The 16,323-nt window shown below is 48.5% G+C and overlaps 2 protein-coding genes across 3 annotated transcripts in view; one reads left to right on the top strand and one right to left on the bottom strand.

Annotated features, from left to right (window-relative positions):
- Positions 1-12,930, top strand: part of LOC309968285 (cytochrome b-c1 complex subunit 10-like) — a gene marked incomplete at both ends in the record, with an annotated part of 134,005 nt that extends 121,075 nt beyond the window's left edge. The window contains one exon of the mRNA XM_082849502.1: positions 12,771-12,930. Coding sequence (XP_082705628.1) covers positions 12,771-12,930 — 160 coding nt within the window. The remainder of the gene's footprint in view (positions 1-12,770) is intronic.
- The window catches only part of CHST11 (carbohydrate sulfotransferase 11), a gene marked incomplete at both ends in the record, with an annotated part of 279,802 nt that overhangs the window by 124,552 nt on the left and 138,927 nt on the right, over positions 1-16,323 (bottom strand). The window lies entirely within an intron of this gene.

The raw sequence follows: 16,323 nt of genomic DNA, 5'->3' as shown, positions 1-16,323 counted from the left end.
TAGAAAAATATAGCTAGTAAGAGGCAAGGCTGGGATACAAACCCGGACAGCCTGGGTCTAGAGTTCTCATCTTAACCCCTTTTCTATTGGCCATTCTAGACCTGGGATCTCGGATGGACGGAAAAGGAGTTACTGTATAGACTGACCAGAAGACCCAGCTCTTTTTGAAGCGTGGGGCACCCCATTCTCACCCCATCTACCCAGTGGCCGCCATGTTTCAGGAGCTACGTTAGCCATAAAGCAGGCACAGAGGCAGCCAGCACGGACCTTAGCATCCAATGGGGAAGACAGCACTTAAGTGACAAAAATAAAATAAAATAATTACAATAGGTAAAGGGCTCAAAAGGAGAAGTAAAGGAGCTAGGGGAACACGTAACAGGTCCTAGGGCCGAGCAGGAGTTAACCAAGTCGAGGTGAGGAGAGGAGAAAGCTTCCTAGGCAGTGGGAACAGCATGTACAAAGGCCTGCTGGCACGGGAAACAAGTGCAACAGAGGAACTGAACCAGGTCCTGTAATGATGGGAAGGGAAAGAGGGGCCCAAGATGAGGCTGAAGAGGGAGGGGGAAGCCAGCTCAGCTGAAACGGTGCTACTCATTATATCTGGTGCTGACCCTCTTCCGTCAGAGGAACTCAACACCACATTACCCTTGATAACAGGCTCATTTCACTGAGCACCGGTGGCCCAAAGTCAAATTACTGCTTTCTGAGAAGGAAACCAGAAATGCTTCCAAATTCAGCAAGCTTTGAGAGGCCCACGCTGGGACCCTGGCAGCTGAAAACAGAAATCTTTTGCCCTTTGTCTTTTCTTGAATGCGAAAAACTGAACCCTAAAGAGACAGTCTAGGCTCGTGTGGTCAGTGGGCTCCGTGAGGTGAGGGGCCACCTGTCAGCGCTTGTCAACTGGAGATAAGGCCCCCTAAAGGAAACACAGGAGAAATAGGACATTTGGGATTAAGCAAGAGAACTGCTGTCTCCTGACCTCAGGCTTAATGTCGGGGCCCTGACACACACTGCTCCCGGGCCTCTGAGTCACCGTATGGGAGCAGCGTGTGTCCTGGGACTCGTTAAGAGCCTTGGCAGGTGGAGACAGAGCACTACGCCAGGAGGCAGTGAAAGGGCACGAGACGGCCAGGGTTAACTTCTCATTGCTGTCACCTGCCAGCTGTGTGACCTAAAGCAAGTTCTTAACCTCTCTGAGCCTTGTCATCATCATCTGTCAAACCGACTTTCTACATTCCAGGGTTGTGATGGTTCAAATAATGTGTGCAAAGCACCAGAACAGTGCCTGGCACACAGAGTGAGTGTGCAAGAAATGTTAACAACAACTACTACTGCTGCTATGACCACCACCGCCGCCGCTATATCATCATCACCACCATCACCCTCATCATCCTACCAAGCACAGAACTGGCCTTACGAATAAGGGAATAACTCTTCATCTTCCACAATCCCCAAAATGGACTTAAAGGCGCATTAAATACCCAAGAAGGAGAGATTCAGAAGCTCCCCCGAATACTGGGGGTGCCCCACTCTTGTTGACCACGGCTGTGCAGAGAACTCCTCAAGTCCCAAGGCTAAGGAACACATTGTAATTTTGTCCACCTCACCGGTACTCTGAACCTGGGCTCACTAAATAAGCTGTTGATTGCTGTCTGGTGCCCTAATTGGTCTGACTCCAGGGAGAGGACGTGCTGATGTGCTGGTGAGAACATTCCAGGCCTTGTGGCAGTTACAGTTTGATTTAAGTTAATAAATAGGCATGTCATTTACTTGTTTAAATCCCATGGAAAAACAGCCCAGTCCCTGGGGAATCTCCACAGAAATTCCGCCTTTACATCCACAAACGTATTTCGACCATTCTTTGGGGCGCTGCCCAGACCAGAGACGGCAATAAAGGAAAACATAAAGCATTTGTATATGCTTCCCAAATGTACAGAACCCTTTCACGTGCATTATTTCATTTGCTCTGCCCCAATCCTATAAAGTATTACACTTCTTGTTTCTCAGGGGTTCGGTGAATGCTGCTTTTAAGGTTAACATGAATAGACAAAAGTTCTGGCCTTTTAAAAAGAAGTTGTTAGTGACATAATTGTAAGAGGGAGTGTTGGTTAGAATGAATGGTACAGAAGGTTTTATGAGGTTCTTAAAAAGCCTTTTCTTATTAAATAACTATAAAACCTCACCAAAATAGCTCAAGCTAACTTGGGAGAAGGCCAGTCATAATTAGTGGAAAACTTGAAATGCAGAATAGTTTTTTCAATGTACTTTTAATATGTGAAATCCATATAGTAAAAGGAACCCATAGTGGTAAAGCGCCTGTGTCTTTCACAAACAAACAAGACTCCGTGAATTAGGCTGGGGCCCTAAAGGAAGGGAAACAGTCCCACTGTGTGAGCTTGGCGGAGCCAGGTGTGCCTGCTGGGCCTCAATTCCTTCATCTGAAAAGAAAAAGCCACCAAGGGAAAAAGGACTGGATCACCTCCAGGTACCTCCCAGCTCTACACGACTCCTCTTTTCTAATTATGTTCACACAATTAATTTGCTTCACAAATTCCTACTTCACGGTGAACTTGGAGGAAATGTAACATATTCTAAATGAGCAGGGTTCAAATGAATGAGCTTTCGCTGTCTTCCAGGCAGATTTGGAGACGAAAACGAAAATAGAAAAAGAAATGAGATCTAGTTAGCGCTCTCTCTAACACAGAATAGTGGGTTCACGAGGTCGACTTCCTCTCCCAGAGCACGTGTTTTACAGAAGCCTTAGAGAGGGTCAGGTATTTCGCTTTTTTTAAGAAAAAAAAAAAAGCATGAGTGAGCTGCCCATTTGTCTAACAGTGGGGAGTAAAAGGATGACTGCTGGGGTCTTTGAAGAGCACGAGACAGACACCCCCATGTGGAAGGACGTACGCTGTGGGAAATCCACCCAATTTTCCAGAACATTGGGACATTTCCAATTTCTCCCCCCAGGAAAAGATTATTCCAGTGTAGCTGCTTGGTGACAAGGTTAGGCTTTTAAAAGCAAGGTTTGATTCTTTACCGAGTGTTATAGAACTGTGCCCTCCCTAAATTCATATGTTGAAGCCCTAACTCCCCCCACCCAGCGGGACTATAATTGGAGACAGGGCTTTTAAGGAGATAATTAATTTTAAATGAGGTCATAAGGGTGGGACCCTAATCCAACAGGATTGGTGTCCTTAGAAAAAGAGGAAGAGACCCCAGAGATCTCTCTGAGAAGAGGCCACATGAGGACATAGCACGTAGGTGGCTGTCTGCATGGCAGGAAGAGAGACCTCACCAGACATCAACCTTGCCTGCACCTTAACCTTGGACTTCCAGAACTGAGAAATAAATGTCTGTTGTTGAAGCCACCCAGTCTGTGGCATCTTTTTATGGCTGTCCGGAAACATAACAACAGAACCAGCTGAAACTGAGTGCCTGCTACTGCCAGGCACTGTGCTGCAGGTTCAGATGCATTCTCCCATTTAATTCTCCCACCAGTCATACAATGGTAGGTACTATTATTTCATTTTATGTGAAGTATTGGTTTATAAATTTGTTCATTCCTTCCTTCCCTCCTTCACTCACTTATTTGACAATCATGTGGCCAGCACCGGTCATTCATTCATTCAATAAACGTGTCCCCAGTGCACTTGAAACTTTCTACAGAGCAAACTGCTTTGATTCCCAGAAGGCCTGTTAAGGGCACCAAATGCACGGTCCACGTGGCCCGAGTGTGACCCTGAGACCACACACACACTGAGTCTTGAGTGATCAACGTGCCTCTTTACGTCCCTGTCGTCTTTGCTGCAACAGCCATTTCACACCTATTGTTTCGAACCCTCTCCCTTCTTTTTCCTCTCCTGCCAATTATGCGCTGACCGCTTTTCCAACCTCAAAACTGAGGTTTGCACATAATCGCTCTGACAATTCCCGTAGTATTGGGGCCCAAACTGAGGGCATCTTAATGAGATGCATCGTTGCTCAGCACAGTGCATTTATTCACCAACCGTCCTGTAATTCAGCTCGGCAATTCACTTGCCACCCACCTTCCCCCGATAAAGCCTCCAGGTTTCCCTTCTCCAGCCTGAGACACTGAGCCGGACGGAGCCTTGAGTTTCTCCCGAGCCCCCATTCATCACGGTCATTTTGCTCATTTACAATTTCCAGAATGGAGATCAATTGGGGCTAAAATGAAAGCACTGTTTCTTGAGAAATATCTCATGGCAGGAAAGGGAGGCTTTGAGAGGCTGGTGCTACTTTCATATCCCAAAAGATGAACGTAATTGAAATCAAATAGCCCTTTCCTGATTTCATCATGCATTTGCAGACCGGAGAGCTGGTCGGCCAACACCCAACATTTTCTACCAAGTGCACGTGCATGCTTCATCCGCCACAGGTGGCCTGGACCACAACTGTACATCAGCAACAAAATACTGACAACCAAATGAGGCTCAGTCCTCTACGGTTTACAAACGCTCTCGTCGGCTCACCCTTCTCCTGAAAGAATCACCACTGTGCTTCCTGTTTTTAGAGGTGAAGGATCTGAGTCCTGGAGTCTTCATGACTTGCTACAGAACGCCCTTGTACGGTGGGAAGGCTGGGACTTGAATTTGGGATTTCTGGCTCTCAGCATTGTCTAAAGCAGAGGTCGCCTGTGGACCAAATCCAGCCGTGTCCATTCATTTACATGTTGTCAACAGCTGTGTTCAGACTACAAGGGCAGAGCTGAGTCACTGCAACAGAGACCTAAAATTCTGACTGTCTGGAAAACGTTCGTGGACCTCTGGTCCAGAGCTTAAGGCACCGACTTAATTGAGCACTTTGGAATGTTCAAGCAGAATGGGATGGTTTGGGATGCTTTTGGCTTGCAGTATGCAGGCAGTCACGGAAATTGAGCACTGAAATATGCGGTCGGCTGACTCTGGCTATGGTTGTGTAGCTGGTGCTATGGCCGTTGAGACACAACCACACACCCTACTATGTGCCTGGCATTACTCTAAGCATTTTATGGCTTTAGGATCACTTCGACCTCACAACAAACCTATGAGGTATGTACTAGGATCATCCCTATACTGACGGATAGGAAACTGAAGCACAGGGAGGTCAAGTAACTTGCCTAAGGTCACCCAGCTACTGACCGGCAGGACTGTCTGCTCTTAACCAGCACGATCCGCTCCCCTCTCTGGGCTAAATGTTCAAGTTTAGCCTCATCTCAGTCGTGTATTAAGAGTTTGCCTTTGGAGCTTCCTTCTCTTGGCATCTACAACACGGGAGATGATACCTACCCTGCCGATCCTCAAAGAATCGTGAGTTTCAGTGAAGCTAGCCCCTGTGAAGGTACTTAGAGAACACTGGAAGTATTATATAATTGTGAAGGAAAATCGTGACAAATACAACACAAACTCCCAATATGTATTCAGTTCTTCTTTTTTTTTAATATATTGACTAAACACAGTGGTAGTAACTCCCACCTATGGGAACCCATCAACACAAATGTGCTCTGATGTGAATTTCAGGTGGTATGTACGGTCATAAAAGAGATGCTTACAAATGAAAGGATCTGGGCTCTACCTTCTTGGCCTGTCCCTGAAGGGCCATGAGCTATGATGAGCCAATGCCTCGGCCAATCAGGGCTGCTGGTTCACAACTTAGATTTATTGGGCATTTTCATGGTACCTCGCTTTACGCTCAAAACGATCTCTGAAGAGGGCAGCATCACAGCACCTTCATTATCGTTACTGCCACTTTCCACACTCGCACTGCTGCTGCTAGATTCTGCTTTCCTGACATCAGCGTCTCCCAGGCTTCCCTCGGACCCTGGACGTAGGTGGGAGCTTTTGTGTTAGTTTCCTATTGCTGCGGTAACAATCACCACAAAACCCGTGGCTTAAGACAACACCAGTGTATTCTCTTACAGTTCTGGAGGTCACAGGTCCTAGAGTTAAGGTGTTGACAGTTTTCCCCAGAGGCTCTAAGGGAGAATCCATTTTCGTGCCTTCCCCAGCTTCTGGAGGCCACTTGCATTCCTTGGCTGGGAGCCCCATCCTCACAGCACCCTGACCTCTGCCTCTATCGGCATCCCATCTCCACCTGCCACTCTGTCTCTGGATCCTCTTACCACCCTTGTGATTACCCTGGACTCACCCAGCTAATCTAGGATAATCTTCCCATCTGAAAATCCTTCACTTAACCACACCAGCAAAGTCCCTTCTGCCCTGTAAGGTAACACAGCCACAGGTTCCAGGGATTGGAATGTGGACATCTTCTGTGGGGCCATGCTGCCTACCACAGTTTAGGAGGTAAGTGACTACAGGCCTTGGGTTTTAAAGGACCCTGGGTCAAGGGCAAGGGCAAGGACAGTACCAGAGAGGAAGAACAGATGTTGCTCTGGTTCCCGTAAGTGGGTGTAGCAGCTCCGGCTGCACACTTCACCTCTGAGTCAGGCTTGGCTTTTACTCCCCAAATGGATCCTTTCCCTAGGCCTTGAGTAAGGTGCCCCCAAACTGGTGGCTGTGGTCTGCGGGATTCCCCAGGATCCTACTGCATAGAGCTTGAGATCAGAAGCACCACCACCTCCCAAGGTTTGCAGTGGGTTTGGACATTGCTATGTCGCAAGTTCAACTGGAACAACAGCGCAACCGCAACCGATATAGACAAGCTGGGTTTCTTAGGCTCAAGAAAGACTGTACCTTGTGCATTAATCAGATAACAAAAGGTAGCAATTGCCAGGGGCTGTTTTTGGCCAGGCTTTATCTCAACAAGATACTTATCATTCCTTCCCCTCGGATTGAGTTACACCCTAAAATCCTGGGGAAGGAGACTCAATTATCAATTGCAATTGACCCTCCTTCTCCTGGCTCCTGGTTTTTATTTCAATGCGATCTAGGCCTGAATCCCAATAATATTTTTTCTTTTTAGCAAAAAAGAAAATCACTGTGTTATATGCTGGTCTCTGATAAGACAACAATGAACAAACCAACCCACAGAAGAAGCTCATTTTGCCACCTGCTCAAGAAAAACGACACTTTACTCTGAGTGAATAACAAAAACAGTAATAATAATACATTAAAAAAAAAAAAAAGAATTTCAGTTCCTCTAGATGCTCATTAAGAAAGGGGTTGGTGGGCTTCCCTGGTGGCGCAGTGGTTGAGAGTCCGCCTGCCGATGCAGGGGACACGGGTTCGTGCCCTGGTCCGGGAAGATCCCACATGCCGCGGAGCGGCTGGGCCCGTGAGCTGTGGCCGCTGAGCCTGCGTATCCGGAGCCTGTGCTCTGCAACGGGAGAGGCCACAACAGTGAGAGGCCCGCGTACCGCCAAAAAAAAAAAAAAAAGAAAGGGGTTGGTAAATTATTTCCTTTGTGCTGATCACTCAGGATCTCAGTTCTGAAGAGAGCCACGAATCAGCCCAAGAAGGTTAAAGGCGTCGTGGAAGAGAAGGCCATTGATTAACGCGAGGTCTGGAGATTACGTGTGGATTTCTATTTCTTATTCAACCCCTTTCCCTCATGACCGTGAATAACTGGGTATCAGCCGCCTCTGAACTCCCGTAGTATCTGCTAATTCCTTTCAAAAGTCACATTTCTTTTCAGGCACCAGCTTGTCTATCCTGTAAAATGAAAGAAAACCTACTGAGAGCCAAGGCCCAGAGGCTAAACTGAGATTAACCATCCTATGAATGAGAGAGACCCAATGTAGCATGTGGGAGAAAGCGGGGGGGACCATTTGTGAGCCAGTCTATGTGGTGACAAAATACGTTTGAGGGACAGGTCCCAAGACAGCCTCCTCATTTCTAAATGTCATGTTAGCATGCAATTTCCCTACCAAATGAGATGAAATTTTCAAGAGGCTCCACCAGTCCTAGGATGAAGGTTCTTTGGGAATGATGATTACAGAATTACAAAGCTGCTGTGCTCAGGGGATGGCTGGGCTCACTGGTGAGCTGAGGGGCTGGCTTCCTCTGATTCAAATTTGTTCCTCTGAAAGATTACAAGTGTCCCTTGTTAATGGACTTCCAGGCTGCTCTTGAAAAGTCGAACCCAGAATGTTCCATCTGCAAAAACTAAGGGCTTAGTGTGAGTCTATCTACTTCTTTACTCTTAGTGATCAAGGGGTTTGGGGATGAGTTAACCCCTGCCTATAATTCCCTCTGCCAACTACTGCCATGGTCTGTGCCAGGCTGTGGAACCAACTGACACAACAGAAGCCCAGGGGATCTACCAATCAGTGTGGCCAACCCTTCCCCAAATGGGCAGCCCCTACCCTGGCCTTACCAAGCTGCCTGTTTGCTTTCACTGGCTCTGTGCTTCCTGCTAATTAGGAAAGAGACCTGGAATCATCCTGATTCCTGTTTGAACACTGATTCTCGGTCAGGGTTCTGGCAAGAGGCCGCCAAACAGTGTCTCCACTGGGCTCATAACACAGACCCAGGGGGATGAACGCAAACAGGCCCTCCTGACAAGAATGAATGGAGGAGACAATTACAGATGGTCACTGTGCCTAGGCAGAGAAGAACTCAAAGAAGCAATCTTCCAACTCTTAAACCCTCAGAAGCACTTCCTGTAACTTGCTTATTTCAGGTACCAACTCTGGCCTGAGCAATCTTGTTCCTGGTTTAAAGATGCTCTGTCTGACTCATGAGGGGTGAGTGAGTTTCTGGGAGAAACTGAGAAGCCAGGAGAGAAGTGGCCAGCACAGGGTGCCCCATCATCCTTGCTGCCCTTCACCGCATCCTGCCCGCTGGGATAGAAGGGGCCCCAGGACCAAGCAGCATCCTTCACCCAGGTGTGCCTGGAGCACCGTGGTCACCACCTACCAAAGGCAGGCAGGAACCGGCCTATTTACAAGTTCTCATGGGGAGGAGGGGGTTCCATCACTACTTTAAGGACCAATGAATTGAGAATCAAATGCGTTTGGGTCACCCATGTAGTCAACGAATCTCTACGCCAGCTGAGCTGGCAGAGGTGGCCTGGTCCCAAGAACAACAGGCTGAATTGTGGCTCTGCAACTCCCTGACTGGATCGGATGACCCTGCACGTGTTACTTTAAAAGCCAGTAGGCCTCTCTGTGCCTCAGTTTCCCCACCTGTAAAATGGGGGTTGCTGCATTTGAAAAGCAACGACAGGTTGTTTGAATGTGAGGAACTATAAACGTCACTGGGCAAGAGACGCTTCTCTTAAAAGTCAGTTACTAGAACCCAAACTGTGATTACAATTTTTTTTTGAAAAGAACAGTGGAAAGTTTTAAATATGCAAATGTAAAGGTAAAAAAAGAACATTTACTAACGTACTCGACTCTGTGCCTCCAGCTACTGTTCTAGGCACTTGACACAAATCAACTCATTAAATCTTCATAACAAGCCAAAGAGGTAGGGACTGCTGTTCTCCCCATTTTACAGATAAAGAAACTGAGGTACCCAGAGATTAGGTAAATGACCCAAGGTTACTCTGCCAGGGAGTATGGATTTGAACCCAGGAAGCCTGATTCCAAGAACCCCAGTTTTAACTGCTATACTATGTGGCCTCTTCAGCTAAAATTAAATTATTTTCCACTCTGAGATACTTGACCAAGATCAAGCAGAAAGAGGCAGAAATTTAAATCTAGGACTTCGGGCTCTCAATTCCCTTCTCTTCCCGTTAAACTTCATTGCTTGAGATCTGCTGCGCCTGGCATGTAGAGGCAGTGGGGGGATGGGATTGGGGTGGGGGGTGGGATTGGGAGAGGGTGACACCTAAAAATGTCATTTGGAGGTAAAGGCTGAAGTGGGGTGGGGGAGCATGGAGGGTCCACCTTGGGTGCCTCCTTCCTGTTTCCTGACAAAGTGTGGTCAGGAACAGCCCAAACCGCGAGGAGAACAAACTCAGACTGCGGCCACCAAGGCAGCCCAGCTCAGCTCCTCACTCAGCTCCCCTTCACCCCAGGAACTCAGCACCCAGAAAGGATGAGGCCTTTTAAAGGCATCACAGTGGCCTTCGCTTCCAGGGTCCCCGTTCAAAGTCACGTTTTCTTCCTCCAAGTTGAGCCAGTTATGAACATTCAGGGCACCCAGAGGACCCGAGAGGCTGCCCATCCACCTAGCCCACCGTGGGACTGAAGCTCCCTGCCCCTGACAAGCACTCAGCACAAACATAGCATCTGTTTTCTAAGTTTCCAGAAAGCAACAGCGTGCCAGCCTCCACGAAAGGTAGGGACCTCTGTCTCTGAAATCCATGCAGACTCTGTACCACCTGTCCTTGGTCATCTAATACATGGACAGCTGCATCTTCTAGAAGCCCCCAGGGAGCGGACTGTTCTCTCAGGAGCCCTCTCCAGTGAACACTGCTGCAGACCACCTGGGACCCTGTTAAAAGGCAGGTTTCCATTCAGCAGGCTGGGGTGGGAGCCAAGGCGTTTCTAACAAGCTCCTAAGTGATGCCAAGGCTGGTGGTCCCCGGACCTGTCTTTGAGTAGCAAAAAGCCAGAGCAAGTGGTTCTCAAACTGGGTTGCACACTGGAATCAACTGGGAGCTTTTAAAAAAGTACCGACACCCCAGAAATTCTGATTTAGTGGGTTGAATGTGTGGATGCTTTAAATTTCCTTTTTTGATTCTGAAGTGCAGCCAAAACAGAGACCCTCTGCTCTAGAAGGTGGAGTTCCCTTTTAACAGGTAGAAGATGAGCCAGTTCACGGAGCCCTGCCTTCCAAGTGATCTGAGCTTCACCTTGCTCATGTGTCCCCAGCATCATTTCCTCCTTTCTGGCTTTTGTCCCTGAATAACAATAACAGCAAACAGCGAACACCTATGTCGGCCTCATTCTGTGGATTCAAATTTAATCCTCACAAGAACCCTACGAGGTAGATGCTAGTAATGTATTATCCCCATTTTACAGGTGAAAAACCTGAGGCACAGAGAAGGTAAGAAGCTTCCCCAAGTCACAGCTGGCAGGCAGTGGCTCTGGGGTTCCAGCTGGTTCTAAGGCCCGTGCTCTTAACCACGGCTAGGGAGGGCCTCAGACATGCCCCTTTCTCTCAGAACTTTTCCCCAAATACCGGGACAGGATGTGAGGCCTGGATCCAGGCAAGCAGTGAGCTGGCCGAGCTCTCCACTTCCAAGCCCTGCACTGGCGAGATGCCGTTACAGCTGTGGACGTATCTGTGGACATCCTGTGGGGCACAGGCTGGAGATGGAACAGACAGGCGGAGCGGTTTCTCCAAGAGTCCAAATGACTGCCAGAACTGTATGCTGGCCATTCTGTGGCTTTCAACCCCTGACAGAAGACAAAGGGGAGGAAACATTGCAACGGGCCATTTTAGGCAGCAGCGGAGTCTGCCTGGGCGTCCCACCCCTGTGGCATGTTCCAGCTTCCTTCCAGAGCAGCTCTGCACCCGCCAAGGCTGGAGCAGGGCCAACCTGGCAGTGTCCTCTGGCATGGTCATGTAGATACTGAACAGCAGACTATCAGCTGGAGACGTTGGAGCTGCAGACTTTTCTAGAAGTCAGGAGCTACTGTCAAACCGGTTTTCACGCATCCCTGGGGTGCCGGTCATCACCAGAGGAGCATGGATGGGGTGCACGCCAAGGAGGGATGGTGCTCCAGTCCCCTGAGAGTCAGGACGTCCTCTCCCCTTAGCTGGTGTTTATGCGGGGGAGGGCAGGACCAGATGGTCCTCTGTGTGTCACCTCTCATGTGTCTTTGCTCAATCGGGGTGACAAAGGCTACACAAACACAGGAGCACAGACGGTGCACACACTCCCACGTGCGCACGCCTCGTCTAACTTCCTGGTCCCTCTACGCTCCTCTAGCATCGAGTACCAAACTCAAATAGCCCTTTGTTTTGTGATGGTCAGTTTACTGGCCTGAGTTGCCCACTAGAGTATGAACTAATAGAGGGCGAGGACTTCCTTGTCTTAAGCGCCCCAGCATCTAGCACAGCGCTATACACACAGCAGGTGTCACCGGTTGCACTGCGCCACCCCTCCCCCGCCCAATCCATGTGTTGAAATCCTAGCCCTGGTACCTCAGCAGGTGACCTTATTTGGAAAGAGGGTCACTATAGATGTAATTAGTTAAGATGAACTCCTATTAGAGCAGGTGGGCCCTGATCCACTGCGTTTGGAGTCCTTATAAATTTGGACACAGACACACACAGGGAGAACGTCATATGAAAACAAAGGCAGAGACTGGGGCGATGCTTCTACGAGCAAAGAAAGCCAAAGGACAGCAGCAACCTGCCAGGAGCTAGATAAGGGGCATGTCAGATTCTTCCTCGGGCTCTCAGAAGGAACCAGCCCTGCCGACACCTTGATCTCAGACCCGCAGCTCCCAGAAATGGGAAACGATACGTTTTCGTGGTTTAAGCCGCCCAGTTTGTGGTCCTCTGTTAACGGCGGCCGTAGGAAATGAATACGGTAGGTATATAATAAGGGAGGGAAGGAAAGATGGCATCCAGCAATTTCAGTCCCATTTCATTCAATGCATTTTTACCGGGTTCCTACTTGTGCCACCTGCTCTGGAAGAAGGAGGGAAGGAGGGAGGAGGGGAGGGAAGAAGGAAACAGGGCTGAATGTGGGCTATGTACTGAGGAAGGGCGAGGTCTGGATTAAGCAGTCCCCTCCCCGACCCTCCCCCCCATTCCTTCTGAGTCTGTGACTCACTTTCTCCAGCTCTTTCAAGCATCCAATTCCCTGTACCTGTTCTCTCCACGCTCCCCACACTGTCACACGCCAGTCTCAAGACAGAATCTTATAAAACCAAAGCTGAGACGTTAGGACAGCACCGTGACGCTGAGGAGGTTCCTGGGCCGTCGCTACCGCGAGCTGGCCAAAATCTGGATTCCCACGGCGGGCGTGTGGGGCGCCACGGGCGCCGTGGGACTGGTGTGGGCCACCGGCTGGCAGCTGATTCTGGACTGGGTGCCCTACAACAACGGCAAGTTTAAGAAGGACAATTAATGAAACCGACGCCCCTCAGCCGCCTCTGGAATCTGGTGGTGCTGCCTACTTCCATCCACATCCGAAACAGCCCATGCTCTTGGGAGGGACCTGGAGGAAATACACAGTTAGACTTTCTACGTTTGTGAAAGCAGCTTTGGTGTGTGAACGCACACAGCATTAAACCTCTCTCTGAAAAACTAACAGACGAAACCTAAGTTGAGGTGTAAACGACCAGTGTCTTTCTAAGGGTCAGCCCTTCCATGGTCCTTGCACTTGGACTTTTGGAAGGATGTTTTTTAGGAGAAACGTCAGGCCTCAGCCTGGAGTGGAGATGTCCTCTTCAGACCAAGGACCTACTGGGCCCCAGCAAGCCTCCCGCCTTGACGGTTGGCTGCCTCGGCGTCTCTGGGGGCACGAAGCCCTGGTCGCCTCCTCAGCATGACCTCCACACACCAGGCTTGCTCAAGGCCCAGGGACAGGCGATTCGCTCAGTGCCAAGCACCTACCGAGCTCCTTTTCTGTGGCTGGATGCAGTGGCCACAGGATACCAAGATGCATGACGCAGACCTTGTCCTCAAGAGGCTCAAAGCCTACTTAGATCATCTCAACACGGAAGATAAGTGTCACGAACGAGGGGAACATGGGCATGGGGGTGAGGATAGACTTGCAGTGTCCAGTATGACTGTCACCAGCCATGTGTGGCCATTGAGCATGGGACATATGGCCAGCCCAAAGTGAGATGTGCTGTGTCAAATACACAGGACTTCAAAGACTGAGTACAAAGAGTGTAAAATATCTTAATATTTTTATGGATTACATGTAGCAATGATCATACTTTGGTTATACTGGGTTAAATCAAGTATATTATTAAAATGAATTTCACCTGGTTTTGGTTCTACTTTTTAAAATGTAGCTGCTGGAAAATTTCGAATAACATATACAAGTCACATTACATTGTGAGTAGGCAGCACCATTCTAGAAGGACATTTAACCTGAGTTTGAAGGGGGGCGGGGGGGGAATCAGGGGGAGCTTCCTGGAGGAGTTTTCATCTGAGCTAATATGAATTTAAAAAAACAGCATCGACTGAGCAGCTTGCCACATGCCCGGAACTTGCTATATATATTCTAATTTAATCCTTAATAACTGAACAGTTAGTACTTTATTCCTACTTTATAAACAAGGTCTGAAGGGTTTGAAAAGGTTCAGCTGTTGGCCCCCGAGTTCACAGTAATTCGTGGTGGAGGCAGGGTGGAAACCCTGCTCCCCACCAGACCTGCAGGTCAAGAGGGAGGCCGGATGGGGGGAAGCTGATGCCCACCCCACCCCATCCCCTGACACCGTCTTTCCTACAGAGAATTTGAGAGCAAGCCAGGGCTTTGTCTCAGCTCTATGCATTCCAACAAGGTTAAAATCCAGTTGGCCGAGAAGCTCCCTGAGTTGTATAATTTACAGAAAAATCAAATTATGTAGAGACCTCTTATAATTGAGGGTAATTTAGGAAATAACTTTCCAAAGATGGCAGACTTTACAGCTGTGTTACCATTTGGAAATTGCTGAGGTTGTTTTGTCACTCGAATGCCCTCCTCTTATTGAAATATGCCAGATTATATCCACACAGCCTGACACAGAAAAACCCCATTAGAGCACCGAGCTAACCAGATTTGAATATACTGGGTCAAATTAGGCTTCCAGAAACAGAACAACTGCCTATAAAAACAGCCTGAATGAAACGTGGACCAATCGACGAAACCAATGGCCTCGCATTAACACGGCCCAGAGATGGTCTTATTTAACAGCTCTTAATGAGGCCACTTAGCTACGTGCTGTGGGTACGACAGACACAACCACAGGAGACCTTTAAAACTTAACAGCTGAATCTGCCCATTTTCCAGGATGTGGGTTGAGTGTACACACACACACACACACACACACACACACACACACACACAGGCACTCATAGCCTTAAAACTCAGCACAGCAAGCTTCCCTATAACTGAGTCTACCAGACACATAACATAAATCAAACTTTTTAGGTAGTGCTCGTGATGAATAGCTAGCTAGTAGCTTCCAGGCAAGAGGAAATCATCTATTTTATTATTATTCAACAAAATAATCTTATTATTATTATTCCAAGTGCACACCTGCCAAATGTCTGAGCCTGAAGGACAGGGACCAAGCATGGTCCCAGACCCCCTACGGGAAGTCCCAGGTGACCTAACTCAACCCAGATCACTGACGGCTACTGACTATCACCAACTCTGCCCTGGGCACCATCCTAGGTGCTTTTCATACACGATTTTAAATCTCACAAACCTGCAAGACTGGTATCATGCTCCTAATTTACAGATAAGGAAACCAAGGCTTCCAGAGGTTAAGTAATTGCCCCACGTCATACACATGGGCTGGGATCCCGCCCTTCCTTCCAGCATCCAATCACCTCTTTCAACCCGAACTGCGTCCGACTCTAGATTCGCCATCTGTCCAGGCTTGACTGGAAATCCGACCAGGGCGCCTTCCCTGGTTCAAGAATAATGAAGCCACTGGCCACAGTGGAAAAGGCGGCCCATTGTCCCCAGGTTTTGCAATGGACTCTGCTCATCTATTGTAATTTGCAATTAATAATGAAGCATTCTCCCAAGTGCTGTATGTAAGATCAAGCTGATGTAATATTTCATCTTTGCCAGCCAGCTGCCGTTCTGCTAGGCTGACAGTAAGTAATATCTTTGCATAAGGAGCCGGTCCACAACTAAATCAATTAATCCCTCTTTGGCTGGTAGACAGCTGTTGGGTCAATGCAAGATAATTAGAGGGACTCGTCATTTACCAGGTGGTTGGTAATGAAGGGATTAATTGACCAGAGTTGGGGGCTGTACAATGTCTGCTCTCTCTTGCCTTCCCCAGTGGACACGGCCATTCGGCATTGTTCTTCCTGAACGATCCTCAAGGCAGAGAGCCCTTTCTCCCTTTCATGCTTATTTGTGAGACTGAAGCTGATCCTTCAGAAGCGCCCACCTGATGTCTGGCTTGGAACAAGTCTAGATTCTCCTTCTTATGGGATCAAGAGCTAAGTGGCTCAAGTTTCGTTTACACAGGGCTCCACCCAACATTCTGCCCTAGGGCTCCGCTTTTTGGGTTTGTTCACATCACGAGTCTCCAACACTCAGGGCGTTGACACAACAACCTTCTGTCCCGAGCAGCACAGGAAGGAACGTGGTCTCCGTGTCCTCGTGGATGAGGCCGAGTACAAATAATTTACACGGGTCTTCGTATACAAAGACAGTAGAAAAGATAGAGAGCAACCTCGATGCACACGCTTTGAGTTGCTTTTCATGTTATGCGTTATGCAAGAATCAAAGAATCGAAGATTTTAAAACTGGAGGGGCCCTTACAGAATCTCCAGCCCAGTGCTT

Source organism: Leucopleurus acutus, assembly GCF_964270905.1.
Source record: "Leucopleurus acutus genome assembly, chromosome: 11".
NCBI lineage: Eukaryota > Metazoa > Chordata > Mammalia > Artiodactyla > Delphinidae > Leucopleurus > Leucopleurus acutus.
Note: the sequence above shows the minus strand (reverse complement) of the source record. Positions and strands in the feature narration are given on the sequence as shown.